Source organism: Polistes dominula, unplaced genomic scaffold, assembly GCF_049000335.1.
Source record: "Polistes dominula isolate Pdom_NZ unplaced genomic scaffold, Pdom_raw_medaka contig_15, whole genome shotgun sequence".
Taxonomy (NCBI): domain Eukaryota; kingdom Metazoa; phylum Arthropoda; class Insecta; order Hymenoptera; family Vespidae; genus Polistes; species Polistes dominula.
Genome location: NW_028300915.1, coordinates 6,325,626 through 6,345,358, shown reverse-complemented (window position 1 = coordinate 6,345,358; position 19,733 = coordinate 6,325,626). Strand labels below are relative to the sequence as shown.

The following is a 19,733-nucleotide window of genomic DNA, read 5'->3' as shown; positions in this document are numbered from 1 at the left end:
CAGACAGCTTGTCATAAATAGACGGACGTTGTTCTATCGAGGATAGTTTTGCTATCTGCTATTGCTTCCTAGTATTAACAAAGGACGATTGGATTTCGATCGTCACGATAAGAAAACCCTGTATTCACGGATTACACGAATTGGCAAGCGTGTCTATCACCAAATTCTACCGTTTTAGAAACGTGGACGAATTTTCTATCCTTTTTATAAATATATCGAATGATCGTTGAAAGCTCTATCGGGCACACGTTTCATGAGATCAACAAAAACGATTACGACACTCATTGCCAAAAATACAATTTCAGTTGTGCTACGAAAACAATTCTATAATAATAGATTTAACAATGATTATATTTAAATGTACGATTTGTCGTGAATACATTTACTTCGATACGAAAATAGATTTTTATCGAAAGATGAATGAATTATACTCCTTTGTCGAATCATAAATTTCAAAAGGGTTCAATTCATAAAATCAAAGGGATTTTTGGTTGCTCGTTTAAACCAACTTCTTGCATTAATCATTGGTATACTAAAACATATTTTATTACTATTGTCCAATAATTGTCACATGAAAGTAGTTCAATTGTTTGTTTAGCACCGCGGTTTACTGGTCTACTGTAATACGATTAGTAATCGGATTACAAGCTAGCTCGTTCGTGTTACTACAGTCATTACGAGCTGACGCTATTGCAATGGCGGCCATTTTAGTCTCGTTGTCGCACATTTTGGCATTCAAGAGAGTGGCTAATATTTGCATGTAATTAAATTTACAATCGAAACTTTCCTAACAAGGGCAGTTTCGAAGTTCCAAGAGAACGAAGCGAATGAGAGGTTTATAGCTTTTAGTATCAAGTCCTTCCTCTATACTTATTTTCTTCTTATCAAATTGTACATTTTCATTCGCAATTTTATCTCTTATTTTCTCTGCATCCCCTCCTTTAATTGAAATTGTTATTCAAGCTGTATATTAATATGATAATTGAATAATAAAAATAAAAGATTTAAATTTCTGATGTTTGCAGGTTGTGGCCAACTTATGCGAGTGCTCACAATAATCTTGGAACGTTGACGGTAGGCGACCAAGCAGAGCAACACTTTCTGGCTGCAATTCATGCCCAACCTGGTCATGTAAATGCACACTACAATTTAGGGCAATTGTACAGGTCAGTGATGGGTAAATAAAATGTTTCTCTGTTTCCCTCTTTCTCTATTTCTCTCTCTCTCTCTCTCTCTCTTGGACTTTTTTATAGCTCTTATGTTTTGTGACATTTCAATTTTAAATATTTTCCGTAAAAGGGAAATAAATCATAAAATCGTATAACATATCATTTTATTCTTGATTGCGTTGATAATCTCAAAAATAATACGGTAATCAACAAGATATAGAGTGTTTCTGGGACGCAAACCGTAACGAACTGTTCATTAAGGAATATATAGTACATATTTTTAACGGTAAATTTGCACAAGGCGATAACTCCAAAGCTACGGCCAAAATTAAAGTTTAATTAACGCTCTCTGCTAGATAAATTAAAGTTTAATTAATGGTGCTAAGAGAAAACCCCCGCGAGTGTAAATCAGTAGCCCTCATGCATTGCATAATTATATTCTAGTATCGTATGCTGTGGAAAAATATTTTAAACGGGATGATATCGCTCTTCGTCTACTTGTATCTTGTTATTCTTTTCTTTCTTATTTTTCCTTTATTTTTTATTTTGATTTTTGTTTTTGTTTTTGTTTTCTTTATTTTTTTATCTTATTAATTAGGTTTTTTTACAAAAAAGATTTTTATCAAGGAACTCGTAACGCGTATTTCCGTACCGTGGTATATTTTTTCGTAACACAATTTAACTCACACATGTCATGAAAATTGAAAATAAAACCACCAATTTTCCACAAAAATGTCTATTATCTTGAAATTCGTTCAACATATCGTTTTTATGCATCAATGTATACACACAGGATAGGTAACGTGAAAAAGTATTAATATGCAGATTCTTTCATCGATGATGATCTCTTTTTTATATTAACTCGTTTATAATCAACGTAAGCGTTTGTTCCAAAACAAAATTTATCAACTTTTGTACTATTCAATGATTCATCGATTTTACCCTTTCTCTACATTGTCGCTCGTGTAGTTAATGGAAACGAAAAAAAAAAATACAATTATCGATTGTCACTCCTGCTGTTGTCATTCACGACCATTACGAAGCTTTTTACGAAGCGTCAAGTCAATTACTGCGAGGCGCGCGACTATAATTCGTTCGAACGTACATTGCGAAATTGCCAGCAACCTATACTAAAACACATAAAGCTTACAAGCCCAATCAATCCATTGACCGTTTTAATGCTTATCATACTCTTTTAACCAGTCTATCTCAAAATTCACGATTATCATTGCGATCTCATTTTCTTAATAGTTTCATTTAATCTTACGATTATTTCCTCGAAACTAAATGATCGACTAAATCTCTTTAATTGCTATATAACACAATAAATTACTTTTATACTAATATTTAAATATGATCTATTAAAACAAATTTACTAGTTAATATGCAACTGAACGAACGAGATTTCAAGTAATTAATGAAAGCAAGAAAAGAATATAGATATATAACAATAATATATAACAAGATAAAAAAATTATTTACAGCAATAATATTTACGTATTATCAACATATCAAATTTAAATGATTACCATTAAGAGACTATTTAAAATGTTATTAATAGGAAGACGAACAGGACAGAGGAGTGCATCAAGATGTTGCAGAAGTGTGTGTCACTAGATCCAGCATATATTCCAGCATATTTGGTCCTCGCGAGATTAGCAAGCGGTCCCGCAACGGGAGTCCTTCTAAGGCACGTTGTTCGTTTGCAACCTCGAAGTCCGGATCATCTCGCGGAATACGCTACATGGTTATATCAGAATGGTGAGTAACTTGTCTTGCACATAACCGAGCGAACGTTGAGAACTAATAATGAGGATAAGAGAGACATAGGAGTAGAAATAGAAAGATAAAGATAGAGAAAGAGAGAGAGAGAGAAAGAGGGAGAAAGATATATACAAATAGATATATAGATAGAGAAAGGTGAGAAAGGATGTGCAAGAGTCTTTATGTTACCGTCCCATGAGTCAAAAGTTCACCGCGTAAGTGACTCGACAATATTACAAGCTCAACGTTAGTAGTTTAAGAGTGTAGTAATAGTAGAAGCATTGAGAACCAACCCAACAGTGAGTTTTCCCGACGAGTTTAGTATGGCACGAAACTCCATGCCAAATCGCCTCTTCGCGTCTCTTTTCCAGGAAAATGGCTGCCTTCGTTGAAGTACTATCTCAAGGGCATGGAGGTTTCGCCGTCGCATAGATCGTCGCTTGTAGGTACAGCAAGGATTCTCAGGTCAAGAGGTCAATGGCCGAGAGTGCATCAACTCATAACCAGGTGAGTTGTACTTCTTTTTTTTCTTTTTTTCTTTTTTATTTCCTAGCTACATTTACAAGTACGATATTCATTCATTCGGCTACGCTTCTAATATTAGTCGCTTGTCGAAAAAGTTAAAGAAAAAAGAAAAAAGGGAAGGATAGGCGGGCAAAGTGATAAAGAATAGGATTAATAGCTGTGCGATAAATTCGGATTTTGACTGAAAGTTGTTGGTGGACAATTTCGATTTTCACCCCGAAAAAAATGGTCTTAATAAATGAAATAGAAAAAGTTTTTAACTAATACTATATAGCTACAATCTGTTTTAATACGAATGTACAATATTAAGATCGTTCCTTTCTCAAATATTATGTTTATATTTAATGAAATAATATAAAAAAGTATGGAGAAAATTCAGAAGATTTATGATTTTTTTGGTAATTGATATTTGATATTATGAATTCGTTTAAATAGATGAAATAAGAGGAAAAAGAAAAATGCCGATAAAATTATAATCTCAGTCTTTCAGAGCCGACATAACGGTGATGCATTTTTCACAGAGGACTAAATGTAAACTTTCCGGGGATGCATTTCCATGCGACTTTCGTCGTTCAACGCACTTAACTCGAGCGTTTGCTGGCAGGCTGGAATGGCTTTCCAGTGTTTTTTCTCGATCTCGCGAATACGGCTTCAGTTTTCTCTCTCTCTCTCTCTCTCTCTCTCTCTCTCGCACTCGTACGTAGTCTCGCACTGTAATCCTTTCCCCTTTTGTAGTAGCCCAGCGTTCAGCAAATAGCGTCTATAAAATGCGGACGGTGAATTTGTCGGCGACTATTCGCGTTGTTTTCGCAGCCGGTGTTTTCTCGTTCGATGTCAGATCCGAGTGCGTACGAAAATTTCGTGGAAAGCTCGTGAACGTAAGACAAGTAAAATGCATATCTAAACTGCTCGTGGAAAAGTACAAAAAGATTTGGACAATGTTTTAGTGATATTTGTGATATCAGTGATAATGAGAAGAGGCTAGGCGAATACTTTAATATCTGTCGTTTCTGTTTTTCCAATATAAATACGAATCGAACGAATCTCGTAGTTGAGATTCGTGGAAAATAATATCGATCTTTGTAAACGGGAAGAATACGCAGAGCCACCCCTTTGAATGGGCCAATTTTTTCAGAGATTTTATTTTTTCTATATTATCTATTATCCTAAAATGATGACGTTAAGCGATCATAAAATATTTCCATATGTATATACATATATTGGTATATGTAAGTAGGTTCGTATACAATGGTTGCATGTAAATATTTCAAATCTCCCTACATATTTCCAAACGTTTCATTATGGCATTCCCATACTATTTCTCCAGTCCGAATCCGTGAATTATTCATCGTACGAATTGTTCCCTAAAAGAAAAATATAAAACTCATGGAGAACGTTTAGCCCGTAACTCACTATTCTGCGAAATACAAATCATATTCAAACGTAACGCCGTAGTAAATTATATTTGTAGGCGATATGACGCGTCCTACGATCGATAAGATGCGTGCCTATGTCGCGTTTACGCGCGCGCACGCCTACATGCAACAAGGAAATGACATAATAATCGTAATCTCGTTATTATACCTATCTATCCTTTTCTTGTCTCGCAATGTACGTTTTAATAATCTCAGAAAAAAAAGAAATGATTCAATCACAATGCAACTCCTGTAACGTTCCTTTTCCTTTCTTTTCTGTTTCTTCTTTTTCTTCTTTTTACAAATCTTTTATTCCGTGTGACCATTTTTCTTGATTAATTGATAAAATATCGAAAATCAATCTTATAGACTTTTTTTTCTCCAAAGGATTGAGAGGATTTGAACCAAACCATTTATTTTGGACGAATATTAAAGATGAATCATTCGACTGGTATGCTTCAAATGAAACCTTGTTTTCGGCATAGATTTTTTCACATTTACATATTGTATATTCAACGATGATTCTATTATTGTCTTTTCAACCCCAAATAACGCTTTGAATATTTTCGTAAATCTAAATTTAACGAACTAGTCTACGTTGATTACTATTTAGTAAGACTTTAAATAACGCTTTAAAGTACTTTATAAAATTAATTAAACGTTTCCGTTGTTATTCGACATAAAATATTGGATTTGTACACAAGGATTCTAACTATTTGTTACAAGCAACGTTTACATTTATTTAAATGAAAATGAGAATTCATAACCCGATAATATCTCTCCTATTCCATTATTTCTTATGAAGTTTAAATAAGACATTTATTAAGGACTTATTCTCGATTACATTTAATCAATAAAAACTAGAAGGCAACTCTAATAATTATTATTTAAATTTACAATAATATCATAATCTATATATATATATATATATATATATATCAAGGTTTGTTTGAGGATTTTACCAGCTTTTTTCAGGTTTTGTTATTTTTTTAAAAAGTTATTTTTAAAGTTATTTTTTAGGGTTTTGTTAGTTATTTTTTTTCAAAGCAATGTATATAACCTTTTTGATGTGTTTTTTCATGGTTTTTTCATTTATCCTCTGGGCATTTTGCAGATTGACCGGGCAATCTATATATTTTCCTACTAGCAACGTATACAATTCCAGTATTGCTACTTTGATCGTAACTTATACATATATATAAGATTTATTTGTGAAAAATGGTATTGGTATTTAATTTAAATATAATATTAAATGTTAAATAAGATATAACAATAATAAGAGATAGAATATAATAAGTGTCTAAAGTTTAACATAATACAATCGTCAAAAAATATCGTCGAATAAAGAAGGCAACCACTGGTTCCCTTCGTCGTTTTTATATACTTATCACTACAACCATCGGTTTTCGTTACTTCCTGCCTCCTTTCTCGAAGCCTCCAGATCATTCCCGATAAATTAAAGACTGGATCTTTTCTATATTTCTGGATTGGGAGTGTTGAGAGACTTCGGCGCATTTATACATACACAAAGCGATAATATCAAATCATGTCATCTTACAAATAAATCACACTGGTTTTCTTTTCAGTCGAAATATTCTTATGCACACATCCGCACTCATATCGCCGCATGCAGCAAATAAGGACATTTTCCAAACGTCTATTGATACTTTTAGAGATATTCCCCCCCCCCCACACACACACTTTATTTTTTTCTCTCACCCTCACATATATAAGATGCCATAAGATAATTGACAAATTCCAATATTTTGCATACATGCAAAGTATTATAAAGATATTATGGTTAAAAGCAATGACATAAAAACGGATAGGCAAGCTGACCGATAAAAAATTGGTCTCTGGAATTTAGAATAGTTATGAGAAAAACTCATTTTTTTGGTCTCTTATTCATAACGGCAATAAACTACAGTGACCTTTCCCACGACCTCAATTATTTCTATTGCGATATTCAAGTACAAAAAAATAAAAAAATGGAAAAATTGATAAAGCTTTTTGGTTCATAGAGCGAAACTAGTGAAATCTGTGTTGGTTAGACATTATGTACGTTATTACGTTATCACAATGGTCCGGAAGTAATACGTTCATACGTTATTTCCTCTCTCATCTTTCAAAGAGATTACGATAGACAGTAGCAACTGATTGATGAAGGTTGAAAACTTGCTGACTTTTTGAACTTTTTACCTAAATCGTTTATTTTATATGTATATGAGTATTCAGTTGTAAAACAATTCGTTTCAGCATATGTTTATTTGTCATTTTTTCTTTCTCGGTTTTCTAACATTTATAATTTTTTCATTAATTTATTATGAGGTTTCATTTATAATAATAAATACATAAACATCTTTAACAATAGCGTTTAATTGGTATACGTTTTATTAAAAGTAAAAATATAAATAATTCACAAATGAGTTGTTCATATGGATAATTGATTAACTCCACTTTCTTAATTTTTCAAATTTTATTATTAAAGCACTTCATTAATAGTTAAAACTTGTTTTATTTCAAATCTATTTCATTTAATAATTTATAAAACCGACCAATAATAAATGATACGACAATGTATATTGATTTGATCAATTTTATCTACTTTCTATTTTATAAAGTTAATTGATTTGGCAAATTAGTTACTCAAATATGGTAGGCAAAGAAAAGGTTAGTCAATAATTTGATTCATATTCCAAAATTCAGCCTTTTTAATGCTATTGTTAGATTTGGGCTTCTTTTATGTTAAGTCTTGTTTTAATTTCATTCAGTTTGATTGTGTACAGTGACAAGAGTAAAAATAGAATAGGTACTTTGTTAAAATGAATTTCCAACGAAATTATTTTTCCAGCTCTTGCTTCCTATTTACAGATTACAAATACAGGCATAGAGAAAGAGAGAGAGAGAGAGAGAGAGAGAGAGAGAGAGGGAGAGACAGATAGAGGGAGAGAGAGAGAGAGAGAGAGAGAGAAATGTGCAAGCACGAATACCAACATTCACGTAAATCGCGGCTCTCGAAATTTTACCCATATTCGATGAGAGAAGCGTCAATCGAGAAATAGTAAATATTCGCAAGTTAGCTTCGTTCTATTCATTTCATTTTGTATTCAGCCGACATATATCCATAAAAAAAAAAAAGAAAAAAAGATCCACCATCCGTAAAATAATGTCACGATACGGCGATAACGTCGTCGTTGTTGTATTAAGCGCTCGGCGCGACGATAAATCGAAAATTTACCGCTGTCCGCCGAATGCGTATCTGTTTTCAACAACGGGACACTATCGCGTTCGAGTTCGAGTTAGCTCTGGCGAAGCGGCCACGAACTTCGAGGCTATTTTTAAAACTCTCTCCCATAACAGGAACAGAACAGCTAGTCGTCACGTGGAAAAATGTCAACGCGATAGTCTTTGCACTATTATTAGAGAGGGAGAATCGTGATCAATGATATCTATTGTGATAGCTATCGATAGCGATATCGATCCTCGAATAGAGAGATTCGAGAATGTTTTGGGAGCAGGTGATATCTCCGGCGGGAAATACAAAAAGGACCATACTCTAGCAAGCCATACTTTTAAATCAAGTTCGTTGGTATCGTTTTCAAGCGTTCCATGCGATATTACGCTGGGGCACTCCCACTCTCATCCTCCTCTCTTTCTCTCTCTCTCTCTCTCTCTCTCTCTCTCTTCCCGTTTCTATCGGCCGAAGAGTGGCCTTTATCTTCCAACATAAATGGCGATTTTATAATTCATGGAGCACCGTGTTTCATCCAGTCTATCGGTGAGCCACCAAATGGCTGATATCACTGGTTGAAGCTACGCGTGTTACCACTTCGTTGTAACCATCCTCGTCGCGGCTTGCCTGGACTTTATTTTCACTGTGGAATTCATTGCACGTTCGTTAGCTTACTCGAGAATTCGTTTCACTAATGAAAGCGAAAATGCCATCATAACTAAGATCTTTACTGTCCTGTCACTGGTTACATTTTAATACGATCATTAAATTAAATTATTTTATCTATCTCATTTGTGATACAACTTTGTCTATATGCTATCGCCATTAATTATTATTATCTTTTTTAGCACCATCCTTATTATTATATTATTGTTATATTGATTAATTGTTGCTCCAGAATGTCTAAATGATTTTTCATTCAGTGACATCATCGAATTATTAATTGAAGTTCAATGTCGTGCAATTTTCATCGTAGCAAGGTGATCTTAAACAAACTTGCCTAAATTAACTGAAATTGTTTTGATAACGATCTAAATTAATCTTATTCATGAAATATGTTCATTGTAATGAATCATTTGAATGATAGGAAAACGCATTTATGATACTTACATGCAATAGCATATATATAAAACTTATAAAAATTACGTACAAAAGATACGGGTAAAACTAAACGGTTTTTGATGAAAATTGAATGTTCCGAAGTGAAGATGGTTGAGTAGAAAGAACTAAAATTCTTCGCACGTGGAGGTACGTCGGTTCTATCGCGAATAAAAAACAAATGAGAAAGAAAGAGAGGGAGAGAGAAAGAAAAGAGGAGAAGGAAATGATATACGTTCTTTCTGTTAAATAGAAAACTCTAACTTGCATAGAAGTCAACGATTCTACATTATTTAAATTTACTAAAAAATACCACTTTGACATTAACATTAACATTATTGCAAAATCAAAATTATAATTATTAATAGTACAAAGTAACTTTTTAAATTTAATATAATTATAAAAACAAAAATTATATAATGTACATAGATTAATATGTAGCGTAAATAGTTACATATATTAAAATCCATTCATATCATATATAATATAGATGATATTTAATTTCAATTCAAAACTAATCTTGAAAATTATTGATCATTGAATGTTCTGTCAACTGTGGTGAGATAATTCATAAAGGACTAAAGTTAGCTTTTAATCGAACATTTAATCGCTCTTTCATTTTCTCCTTCAAAACAAACTAATCGAATATGATGCTTTTCACGTTAAAGCAGTTACTGTGTGACAACATATAACGTTACTATTTGTAGATAATAAAGGTAATATAATCGATAATCATCGGACGAATTCTCTGCCGAAAGTTTAACCTCCGACAAGCATGTAGGTGGGAAATGTTATGAAGAGAAACAAAGGGGAAAGAGAGAGAGGGACGATAATTGGACCAAGAATTAATGAACTATGAATTCTTCTTTCGGTGAACGATCATGTTAAGGAGGGTTAGAAAATTGATCGATCGATATAAAGAATGAACAAAGGAAAGATGATAAGCATCATCGGAAAGTCACGGGTCAAACATATCGAAGGGGTGAAGAATCGTGCGGTTTTACTTTCTCAGCAACCCCTACGACGAGCGTCTACCTCACCAGATGCAAACATTCTATTCACACCTTTCTCCGTCTCGTAAATATGATACTCTTGTGTGCGCATGTGCGAGGAAATAAAGAGACAACCTATGATAAGGATCCTTGAATAAACTTGCATATGAAGTAACGCGTAAAAAGGGTAAATATGTATGTTGCTTAGGATTTTGTTTCATAAGAACTCACTTGAATGGATAGTCAGCTATGAACTCACTCTAGTTTGGACAGAAGGGAACTTACTCTCCCTTTTTTTTTGTTTATTTTTTAGGATAAAGGTATTATGGGGGAAAAAATGACTAGACTCTTTTAATAGGCTAATGGATGTAGATTTTGTATCCCTTTTTCTTTTTAACGTCGAATATTTTGTTTTGTTTTTTATGTTCTAAAATCGACGAAATATTTTCGTATAACGGATGTAATACATTTTTGAAAACAACTATGACACGAATGATATGTGAATTATTTATTTTGAATAGATATACTTGGTAATCATCTAATCGATAATATATATTATTGTGTTTCAGATGGCACTTGATGTTACGAGCCAAAAGGGGTGGCTTGATATATCGAGGTGATCTTTACATTCGCGCGTGGCAACTTCAGAGTGAATCACGTCAAAGGGCTCATCAACACCAAAGAAATCTTTGCCTATCGGTTAGTTCGATCTTGTCATTATAACCCTGAGTTTAATATTTTTAAAGGAAATTGAATATTATTAGACGGATCTTCGAGTGGCTTATTATGAATAATATAAAACGGGGAATGAGAGATACATATAGATTGAATATAGTGAACGTGGAAAGAGAGGGAGAAAGAGAGAGAGAGAGAGAAAGAGAGAGAATGAAAGAAGGAAAAGAGAGTTTTCCCTCAAAAGATAGATGAATTGCGTGCGATTAAATGCGTATGGGAACTCAACAGCACGGTGAATAATAAATTTTAATAATGTATCGATAACAACAGCCACGATAGAGAAACAGGCACGAAGATCGTGCCAATGTGAATTGAGGAACGGACAAAAGCAGGCCAGGAGATTTTATGAGCATAATAAATATGTAGACAAATAGTATAACAGATAACCATTTTACGATGCGATATTTCGATAAACTTTAGTCGTTGCTTTTTCTCTTTTCCCAATCCATTTATACAGATTTATATTGTCATTCTGAAATCTTTTATTTGAGTGTTCCAAGTAAACAAATTGAATTATTAACCATTATCGAATAAATTTCAAACTGCATATTGTCGTTCTGGTTCTTCTCATTTTCAATGCTTTTCATTTCAATATAATTTTATTCAATAATTAGTTAAAGTACATTCAATAATGATACTTTTATGAAGTCAATGTTATTTAATAAAATAACATTTTCCTAAATAAGTAATATAATATAAACACAGAACACACACACAATACCGTAGTATAGTTATATTGAATTTTACCAAGTTTTTTCTTCGTAAAAAGTCTCCAACCTCCATCAATCATTAATCTCCTACGAAAGATTACCAAAGTGCGATTAATTTGAGAGAATCTCTCTTCTACTCGTAAAGCTTTGGTATGCATGTATCGATGTAGTGGTATCTTTGGCTATTTTCCATAGCATGTTTCTCCTTTAAGAGATTAATTAAACTTCTCAGGTCACGTAGTATCGCTATAATTTCGATCGAATGAATTCACCTTTCTATCGAGTCGTTTGCTTTCTATCTCTCTCTCACTACCCTCTACCTTTCTTTTTTCTCTTCTCTCTTCTCCTTTCGCTAGTTTCTTTCTCACAAGGCGAAGAAAAAACCCAAGCACGATTCGTTCCAGTCATTAAAGATTCAACTCGTAAAAACTTACGCAATTCAGATCGTCGCATTTCTTCTTTCCTTCCTTCCTTCCTTCCTTCCTTCTTTCCTTCCTTCCTTCCTTCTTTCCTTTCTTTCTTCCTTCTTTTCTTATTTTCTCTTACAAGCTCTATTTTCTGTCTTTTTCATCATTTCTTTTTCGTCTTGGACTAACAATAATAAGTCAGACCTAATAATTATTGCAAATTTATTCGACTTACATCAAATAATACAATGAGTTCAAAAAATAAGTCGATAGAAATCAAGATGATAACTGTCATTTAAAAGAGAACATTCTATCTTTCACGTTTTTTATAATCGCATAGTCGCATTAGAATCTTAAACTTATTATATCTAAGTGATAGGATTTTGCAAGCATGCACCGATAAAGATCTATTACTTACAATTATTCAACAGAATTAAAATAGAGATTTTAATAGAAAAATCACAGGAGGAACGTTCATTCTTATACATTTTTTAAATCTTTTCCATTTTATTATTCGATTTTGTCGATCAGAGGATCAATCGATGGTGACATTTTATTGATATAAAATAATTTATCGTTTTAGGAGGAGAATTGTTCAACGCCCCGGGTCGCAAGCGTGTCGATGCAATTGGAACAAGACAGCAACAAGTCCGAACAATTAGAAAGGGCACCTCGTTGCACCGTACGAACCTGTCGACAAACAAGAAAGGGAAAGGCTCGTGTGACGGCACCAGCGCTTTTGGTTCAAAATCTTCTCGAGACACTTTAGTCGCGATTTTTAACTTCGAACGAATGTCTTACGATTGAACGTGATACTTATACGAGACTAAGAGTAAAAAGAAACGAAAAGAAATGCGAAATGAAGAAAAGGGTAAAAAAGAGAAGAACCTTTTGCGCGAGTGTTTATCCGCTCTCGATGAACGTTCGCGACTTGCGAATTCGTGAGTGGTATTAAAACTGTTTTATAGTTGTACGTTAAGAAGAAAGAAAATAAGCAAAACAAAAAAAAAGAAAAGAAAAGAAAAGAATTACAACAAAGAAAACGCGTTTTCAACGTCTCTTATCGTTTTTACGTCTTCTACGTGTTTTATCTGTGGTGTTTTTTATCTGTCGATCAAGAGAGAACGCTGGCCCAGACTCCTACAAATGGAACTTTGTGTGCTTGAACGAAAGGATGAGAGATAAAAAGAGTAAGAAATAAAATAGGAAGAGAAAAAGAAATAAAGCGTGAAAAAGAATTAGAGAAGAGGAGAAAGAGAGAAGGGATGAGAGAGGGGGAGATAAATGAAGCGAGAGAGTTGGAAGTTTTTATTTTTTTATAATTATTCAAAAACTACTTTGGCATGAGTGTGTAACCAAGTATGAAATTTGAAATCAAATTTTTATCAGAGGAATCAAGTTATTAGAAAAAAAATTGATTCTTTCGTGTCTCTGATGAAGATGCCTAAGTCTGTGAAATAAGTTTCATAGTATATATATAATAAATATTTATTATTATTTACCACATATCAATGACATGATTGTAAGTATTCATTATACCACGTCTCATATGAATTCTTTATAAAAATCTTCGTGATCAATTGTTTTATGAAAAAACAAATATTTCGGATAATGAAATAGAGAGAATGAAAAAAAAAAAAAAAAAACAGGGAAAAAGGAAAAAGTAAAGAAATAGTAATTAAAACGAACTAGATTATTCGATTTCTTTTTCCAAGGAAATCTTATTATTTCAATGAGGACAGAAGGCACTTACTCGCTCTTTCCCAAAACGAAACTCATTTCTACGAACAATAAAGTAGATCTCCCTCGACGAAGAACGCGAAAAAGGATCCGCCGAGAGATATCACGTAATTATAAATATCATTATCACTTTTTTCTTCTTCTACTCCTTTTTTTCTTTTTTTTTTACTTCTTTTCTATTTATTCTCATTTTTTTTCACGAAGAAGAACTCAAAAAGTATCGGTAGCGGAGATTTATTTTTCACACGAAAAAGTAACACGATGCGAGATGCTTACAAGTCACGCGAACTAACATGTTTTTCTATATTTTTCTCTCTCTTCCACTCTATCTCTCTTTCTTTCTCATTCGCTCTTTATCTTTTTATGTTTCTTTTTATTTTTTTTCGTTGATCCGATCGTTCCTTTCTCTTTCTCTCTCTCTCTCCTTCTCTCTCTTTCTCGTTCTCTCTCTTCCAATTCTCTCGTTTTTTCTTCGCAAACACAAACAAATAAAAATTATAACTTTGTGCACGTATACTATACATACACGGTGCCAATCTTAGGATATAAGGAATGGTATCACTGATTCAGGGCGTTTCGTACAGCTTTTGTATGAAAACTAGATGAAAGACTTAATAAAAAAAAATTAATAAATAATTATAAAAAAAAATGATTGAAAAAAAGAAAAAAGAATAAAGATAAATGAAATAAAAATACGAACAAGAAAAAACATATATTGTTTGAGCTTTACACGAAGGCGTTTCATTCCAAACATCTCGTAAAAAAATAATACTAACGCTTGTATATATATTTACATATGATAGATATACCGCAGAGGCTTTGTAAATTTTCTTATTTCGTTTTGTTTTTTAAGTCAGAATATACATTTCTACATGAACGATATTTACTCTTTACCTCATTTAATCGTTATCATTATAAACATTCGGTTCGCGATAAACAATTCGAATTTTTCATTACTTCAGAATAAAATTATTTATTTAAAATATTTCTAATTTTCTTTTCTATAATTTTCATATTACGATTTCAAAAAGATGATTTCTTTCCTTTCAAAAAATTTCCGTGTCACATTTCATTTTTTTTTGAAGATCGGAATCATTTAAAAGTGAACGTTAAAATGTATACATCGAAAGTATTATTTTTTAAAATAAATATTTTGTTCTTTGTATAATTTGTAAATAAATCTTTCTAATATGACATTTAACGTAGGAAGACAGTATACGCCTCGTACGAGGAGCAGGAAATCGTTTTACAGTGCGATCAGAATTTCACATACATATTTTTATAATATGTTACACATAGGAAGCTAAAATGGAAAAAAATATACATATATAGGAAAAGAAATACACACAAACACATAGACACACACGCATATTACACAATACGCAGACACTACGTTATGAATAAAATAATAGGATAGGACAGGATTATTTTACTATACCTTTAATCTCCGTATTTAAATGGCTCTTGGCTTCGACGGATAAAAATAATGCGCGAAAGTGCAATGTAAAAAACTCATCATATAATATTAAAAAAAAAAAAAAATACAACTAATAAAAAAAACCCTTGAGTAACCTAATCAGAAACGAAAATACTAATATATGTATAGTCTTGCGTTAATTTATGAAATATTTCATCCAACTTCCCATCAATCCATCCTCTCAAAAGTGTTAATCAACGCTATTGACGTGTTTTAACGAAAATTCATTTACCTTTGATACCCGATAAGAAAGGTTAACTAAGTGGAATCATCGATTTAATTAAATTGCAAGCTGCCAGCTAGATTTTCTTTTTAAGTTTATAAGAAAAAAAACAAAACGAATGAGAAAATTGATAGTGTATAAGATATGAGAAAAAGAGAAAGAAATAAATAGAGGTAAGAAATATAAATAAAACGAAGGTAATGTTAATAAGAAATAGACATAAATAAAAATCGGGGGATAAATATCAAAATTGCTTAACGTTATCATAATTTCGATGAAATTGGCTCTATGTAAACACGTGCAAGTGTGCATATATATGCGCATGAGACTTTTGAGAGTGAACATTAAGATAAAAATATAATATTTAACAAACATTTTAAAATGTCGATTAATTATTTCTATCATACTTTAACACGTGGCATTTAATCGTCTTTGAAAAATTAATGACGGTGTTACATAATCAACCGTAAGACCTCATAATCATGAAATATTAATTTCACCAAAGATATAATGACTTATTTCAATACAACATTATGGTAAAATTATAATGAATTATTTTGATAAATTCTTTCGATTTTTGTTTATTCAAATGTTTCTATGTGATTTGAATAAGTGAATGTTTTATATTTACAGCTGGAAAACAATAACCTTGAACGATTAGAATAATTAAACAGAAGTCAGTTAACAAGAGGCTTGTTATCTTACAGATTTTGCAAATATTTATTATTCTGCACTGACTGACATGATTATTATTTGATCATTTCGCTGATCTTACAAAAAATATAGGAAATTCGATGCATTGTTGGAGCCATCGTCAATTCTAAAAATCAAAAACCAATTAATACTAAGGATAATTTATAAATATTCGTTTAACCCTTTCGCTTCGTGCGTACGAGCGACGGATATATCAAGCGACTTTGCATGCTTTTACTTGTGCTTCCGTGTGGTGACGACACTTCGGCGGACTGGACTGTTGAAGCGAAAGAGTTAAATATCAAACGTAATTTTATTTTTTCTTTGAAAAAATTAAAAAATTGTTTTTACATTTGGTAATAATGGATCAATCACTATAACGCAGACGATCACGTTAAATTATGGAAAGTGTATTTTACATTTCACACTTTTATGATCAAAATCGATGTTCGGTCAATGATATACGGATGGCATAAGTTGTTATCCTCTTTGACGAGATCGATAAACACATGAAAAGTGTAAATATAGTATACTTTCACAGCTGCACCGTTCTGCATATTTAATATTTAACATGACTTTTTTGCGTGTAACGAAGAATTTCTATGAATATTTATATTTTTTTTCTCTCTCTTTCTCTCTTCCTCTCTCTTTCTTCCCATTTTTCTCTCTTTTCATGAGTAAAAGATATTCTACTAATAAAGAACGACCAATACAGAATAAAACTCAAATAAATAATTTTCCTTGATGAACTGATATTTACCTCTTTTTATTTTAATTTATATATCATAGTAACATATTTACACAGTAAAGTTTTCTTTTTATCCAGTATGAATTGAATTTTTTTTTGTTTCTTAACATGTATAATTAACATGTATAATTAACATATTTATTTAACCGATGTCTAAACCAAATAAGCATAATTTAAATTATAAAAAAAACAATAATAAAATAAGAAAAGTACATAGAATTTTAAAAATAATACGAATTTCTTTTATAAAATTGACGTTTGTCTATTGTCCCGTTTCTCTTTACATTTCGACACTTGTAAATATTTGTTTTTTTTTCCTTCTCTTTCTCTTTTTCCTTTTAACCCATCAGAACAATGTTAGTACAAAAAAAAGATAAGGATACTGAAACAGCAGAGACAAAGAAGAGACGAAAAATCTATCGATATCGAAAAGGTTTACTCTATCGATTTACTCTTGAAGAAAGGCTAAACGAAATCGGTTATTTGACCTTAAATAAAATAGAATCGCGCTTTTGTTCTGTTAAAATGAAATCTTTCTTTGATTGGTTTAAAGTTATTGTTTATTTCCAATTTCCAATTAAATTAAATCCTTTTTCTTATTATTGCTATCTTTTTCTCTTTCCCAGACCATATAGACCATAATATCATTTAATATTAAATCAATTCGAACAAGGAGAAAATAAAAATTATTTTATGATTATTGTGATAAGTTATAAAAATAATGCATAATTTGATGAAATCCAATATATTTGGAAATGCAATATACCACGTTTCATTTTTCATAACAATAAAAATTTCTATTACTGTCGATAAAACAATTTTCTTTTATACGTTTACATTATGTCTAATCCCTATTACGAAATTGATTAAAAACTATTTGTACAATGAACATTCTGTAAAAGAAATCCGATAGGTATATTATAGATTCAATAATGTTACAGTCCTTTGAAATGTGAACGAACAGACGATTATTATTTTAACCCTTTCGCTACTACGAGCGACTATAGTCGCTCTCCATGTGATGCCGCTCAGGTACTACGGGCGACTATAGTCGCTCTCGCTGAAGATGTCGCGTAATTGTATATGTTCAGTACCAAACCATGTGTAGACGATAACTTATATTCAATTATTTTTTCAAATATTAAATTTCATTTGAAGAAAACCATATAGGCAGCAGGGATAAGGTACTGTCTACCTAAAACATTAAGAAATTCCGAAAGGCCATAAATTGCCAAACTATCTCAATAATCAAAGAAACATATGGTGCAATCAAAACCCGTCATTTCGTGTCGTTCCCTTTGAAGGTTTCTGATTCTTATCTAAGCATGTACGATATCATAAAAGGAAATAACATTCTAGATCACGATTCTCTATGCATTGTGTCCCTTTCCCAAAACATAAGATTTTCCTTCGAGAGATACTGGTAGGTAGACCCTCCTACTATTGATTAATCAATTGCCTTTAACCCCTTTCCTTTCCATCATTTGTTTGTCATCATTTGTTTTTTACGGGCTTCAATAATAAACCAAATGCCTCGATCATTAGTCTTACGACACTGGCTCGAACGTTGCGTGCACCGTACACTGTTTCGGTGTAGCGCGCCGTACTGCGGGAGTACCTCGGCGGAGATCCGTCCCGTAGCGAAAGGGTTAAATTCGAAAGAAAAATGAGTGGAAAAACCAAAAGAGAGAGAGAGAGAAAGACAGACAGACAGACAGACAGACAGACAGACAGACAGACATAGATAGAGAATAATAAATTGAATCGTTTCGTGAACTGTCATCAAAAAAGAAAATAAATGTAATACAAAATTATAGTAACTTATCATCACGCTGATCAATGAGAAGAGATCGTCACAGAAGCGCAGAAACGTTGGTCGTGTGCAATAATTAGTCAAAATTCGATTAGTCTCTCTAGGTTATTATTCCATAGACCAGTTTGTACATCTAATTACAGTACGTTAACCGCGCATACTCATTGTGAATAACAACAATTATAAATTATCATAATAAAGTGTATGTTTATATACATATAGAGCCTGTTGGATTGACACTTTATTAAACCACCTACCTCTATTAGATTCCCTTTTCCTTTTATCCCTCCTCTATCTCCACTGCGTACTTTATTCGATACCAATATTGACGACAGCGTCACCGTTGTTCACACTCAATCAATTACCCTCGCGGCTCGTTGTTTAGTTATTGTCGTACCAGCTATTGTCATCGTGGCTCATAAACGAGCTCGAATTTTAGCACCGCAAATTTCTATTACTCGAGGCACCATCAAGATATTGAGCAAACCGTAACAAGAATTTCTACTACGATAGTAGTCGTCTCATCGATCTCCCCCTAGGGTTCTCAAATTAGGGTAGTTCTTACAAAAGATATCTTAGCAAAACTTTTGCGATATTTAAACACTCATAGAGTTAATTGTTTTATAAGAAATTTTTATTAAATAAAAGAAACATTTATAAAATCATTTAATACGAGTATTAAATTAATAAACATCTATATGTACATTTTTTATGTAAGGATTTTTTCGTATCAATTGACACGTAACGCGAATAAATAAGAATTATCTATTAAGATTTTTTAAATTAGTTTCATATTTAATTAGTAATTTTGAATAATTTTGTAAGTGTTTATATAGCATTTTTCTCTCATTAAAAGATATTTCAATAATACTTTTACTTTCTATCTGTAATTAAATTAAAAAAGCTTCTATTTTTTCAAAATAAGGGGATGATTTTTCAGAGCAAAATTATAATAAATATTGTATTTTGAAAAAGTTGGAAAGTCAGAAACT

General features: G+C 32.0%; 1 protein-coding gene across 2 annotated transcripts in view; it reads left to right on the top strand.

Moving 5' to 3' along the window:
- Nucleotides 1-18,964, top strand: part of LOC107071710 (protein O-mannosyl-transferase TMTC1) — a 174,325-nt gene extending 155,361 nt beyond the window's left edge. The window contains exons 11-15 of one of the 2 annotated variants that reach the window (XM_015330933.2): nt 1,026-1,166; nt 2,731-2,930; nt 3,305-3,440; nt 10,765-10,894; nt 12,631-18,964. In XM_015330933.2, the coding sequence (XP_015186419.1) occupies nt 1,026-1,166; nt 2,731-2,930; nt 3,305-3,440; nt 10,765-10,894; nt 12,631-12,816 (793 nt within the window). In that variant the 3' untranslated portion in view covers nt 12,817-18,964. The remainder of the gene's footprint in view (nt 1-1,025; nt 1,167-2,730; nt 2,931-3,304; nt 3,441-10,764; nt 10,895-12,630) is intronic. The other variant, XR_016175987.1, reaches the window with a different exon arrangement.
- Nucleotides 18,965-19,733: the final 769 nt, after the last annotated feature.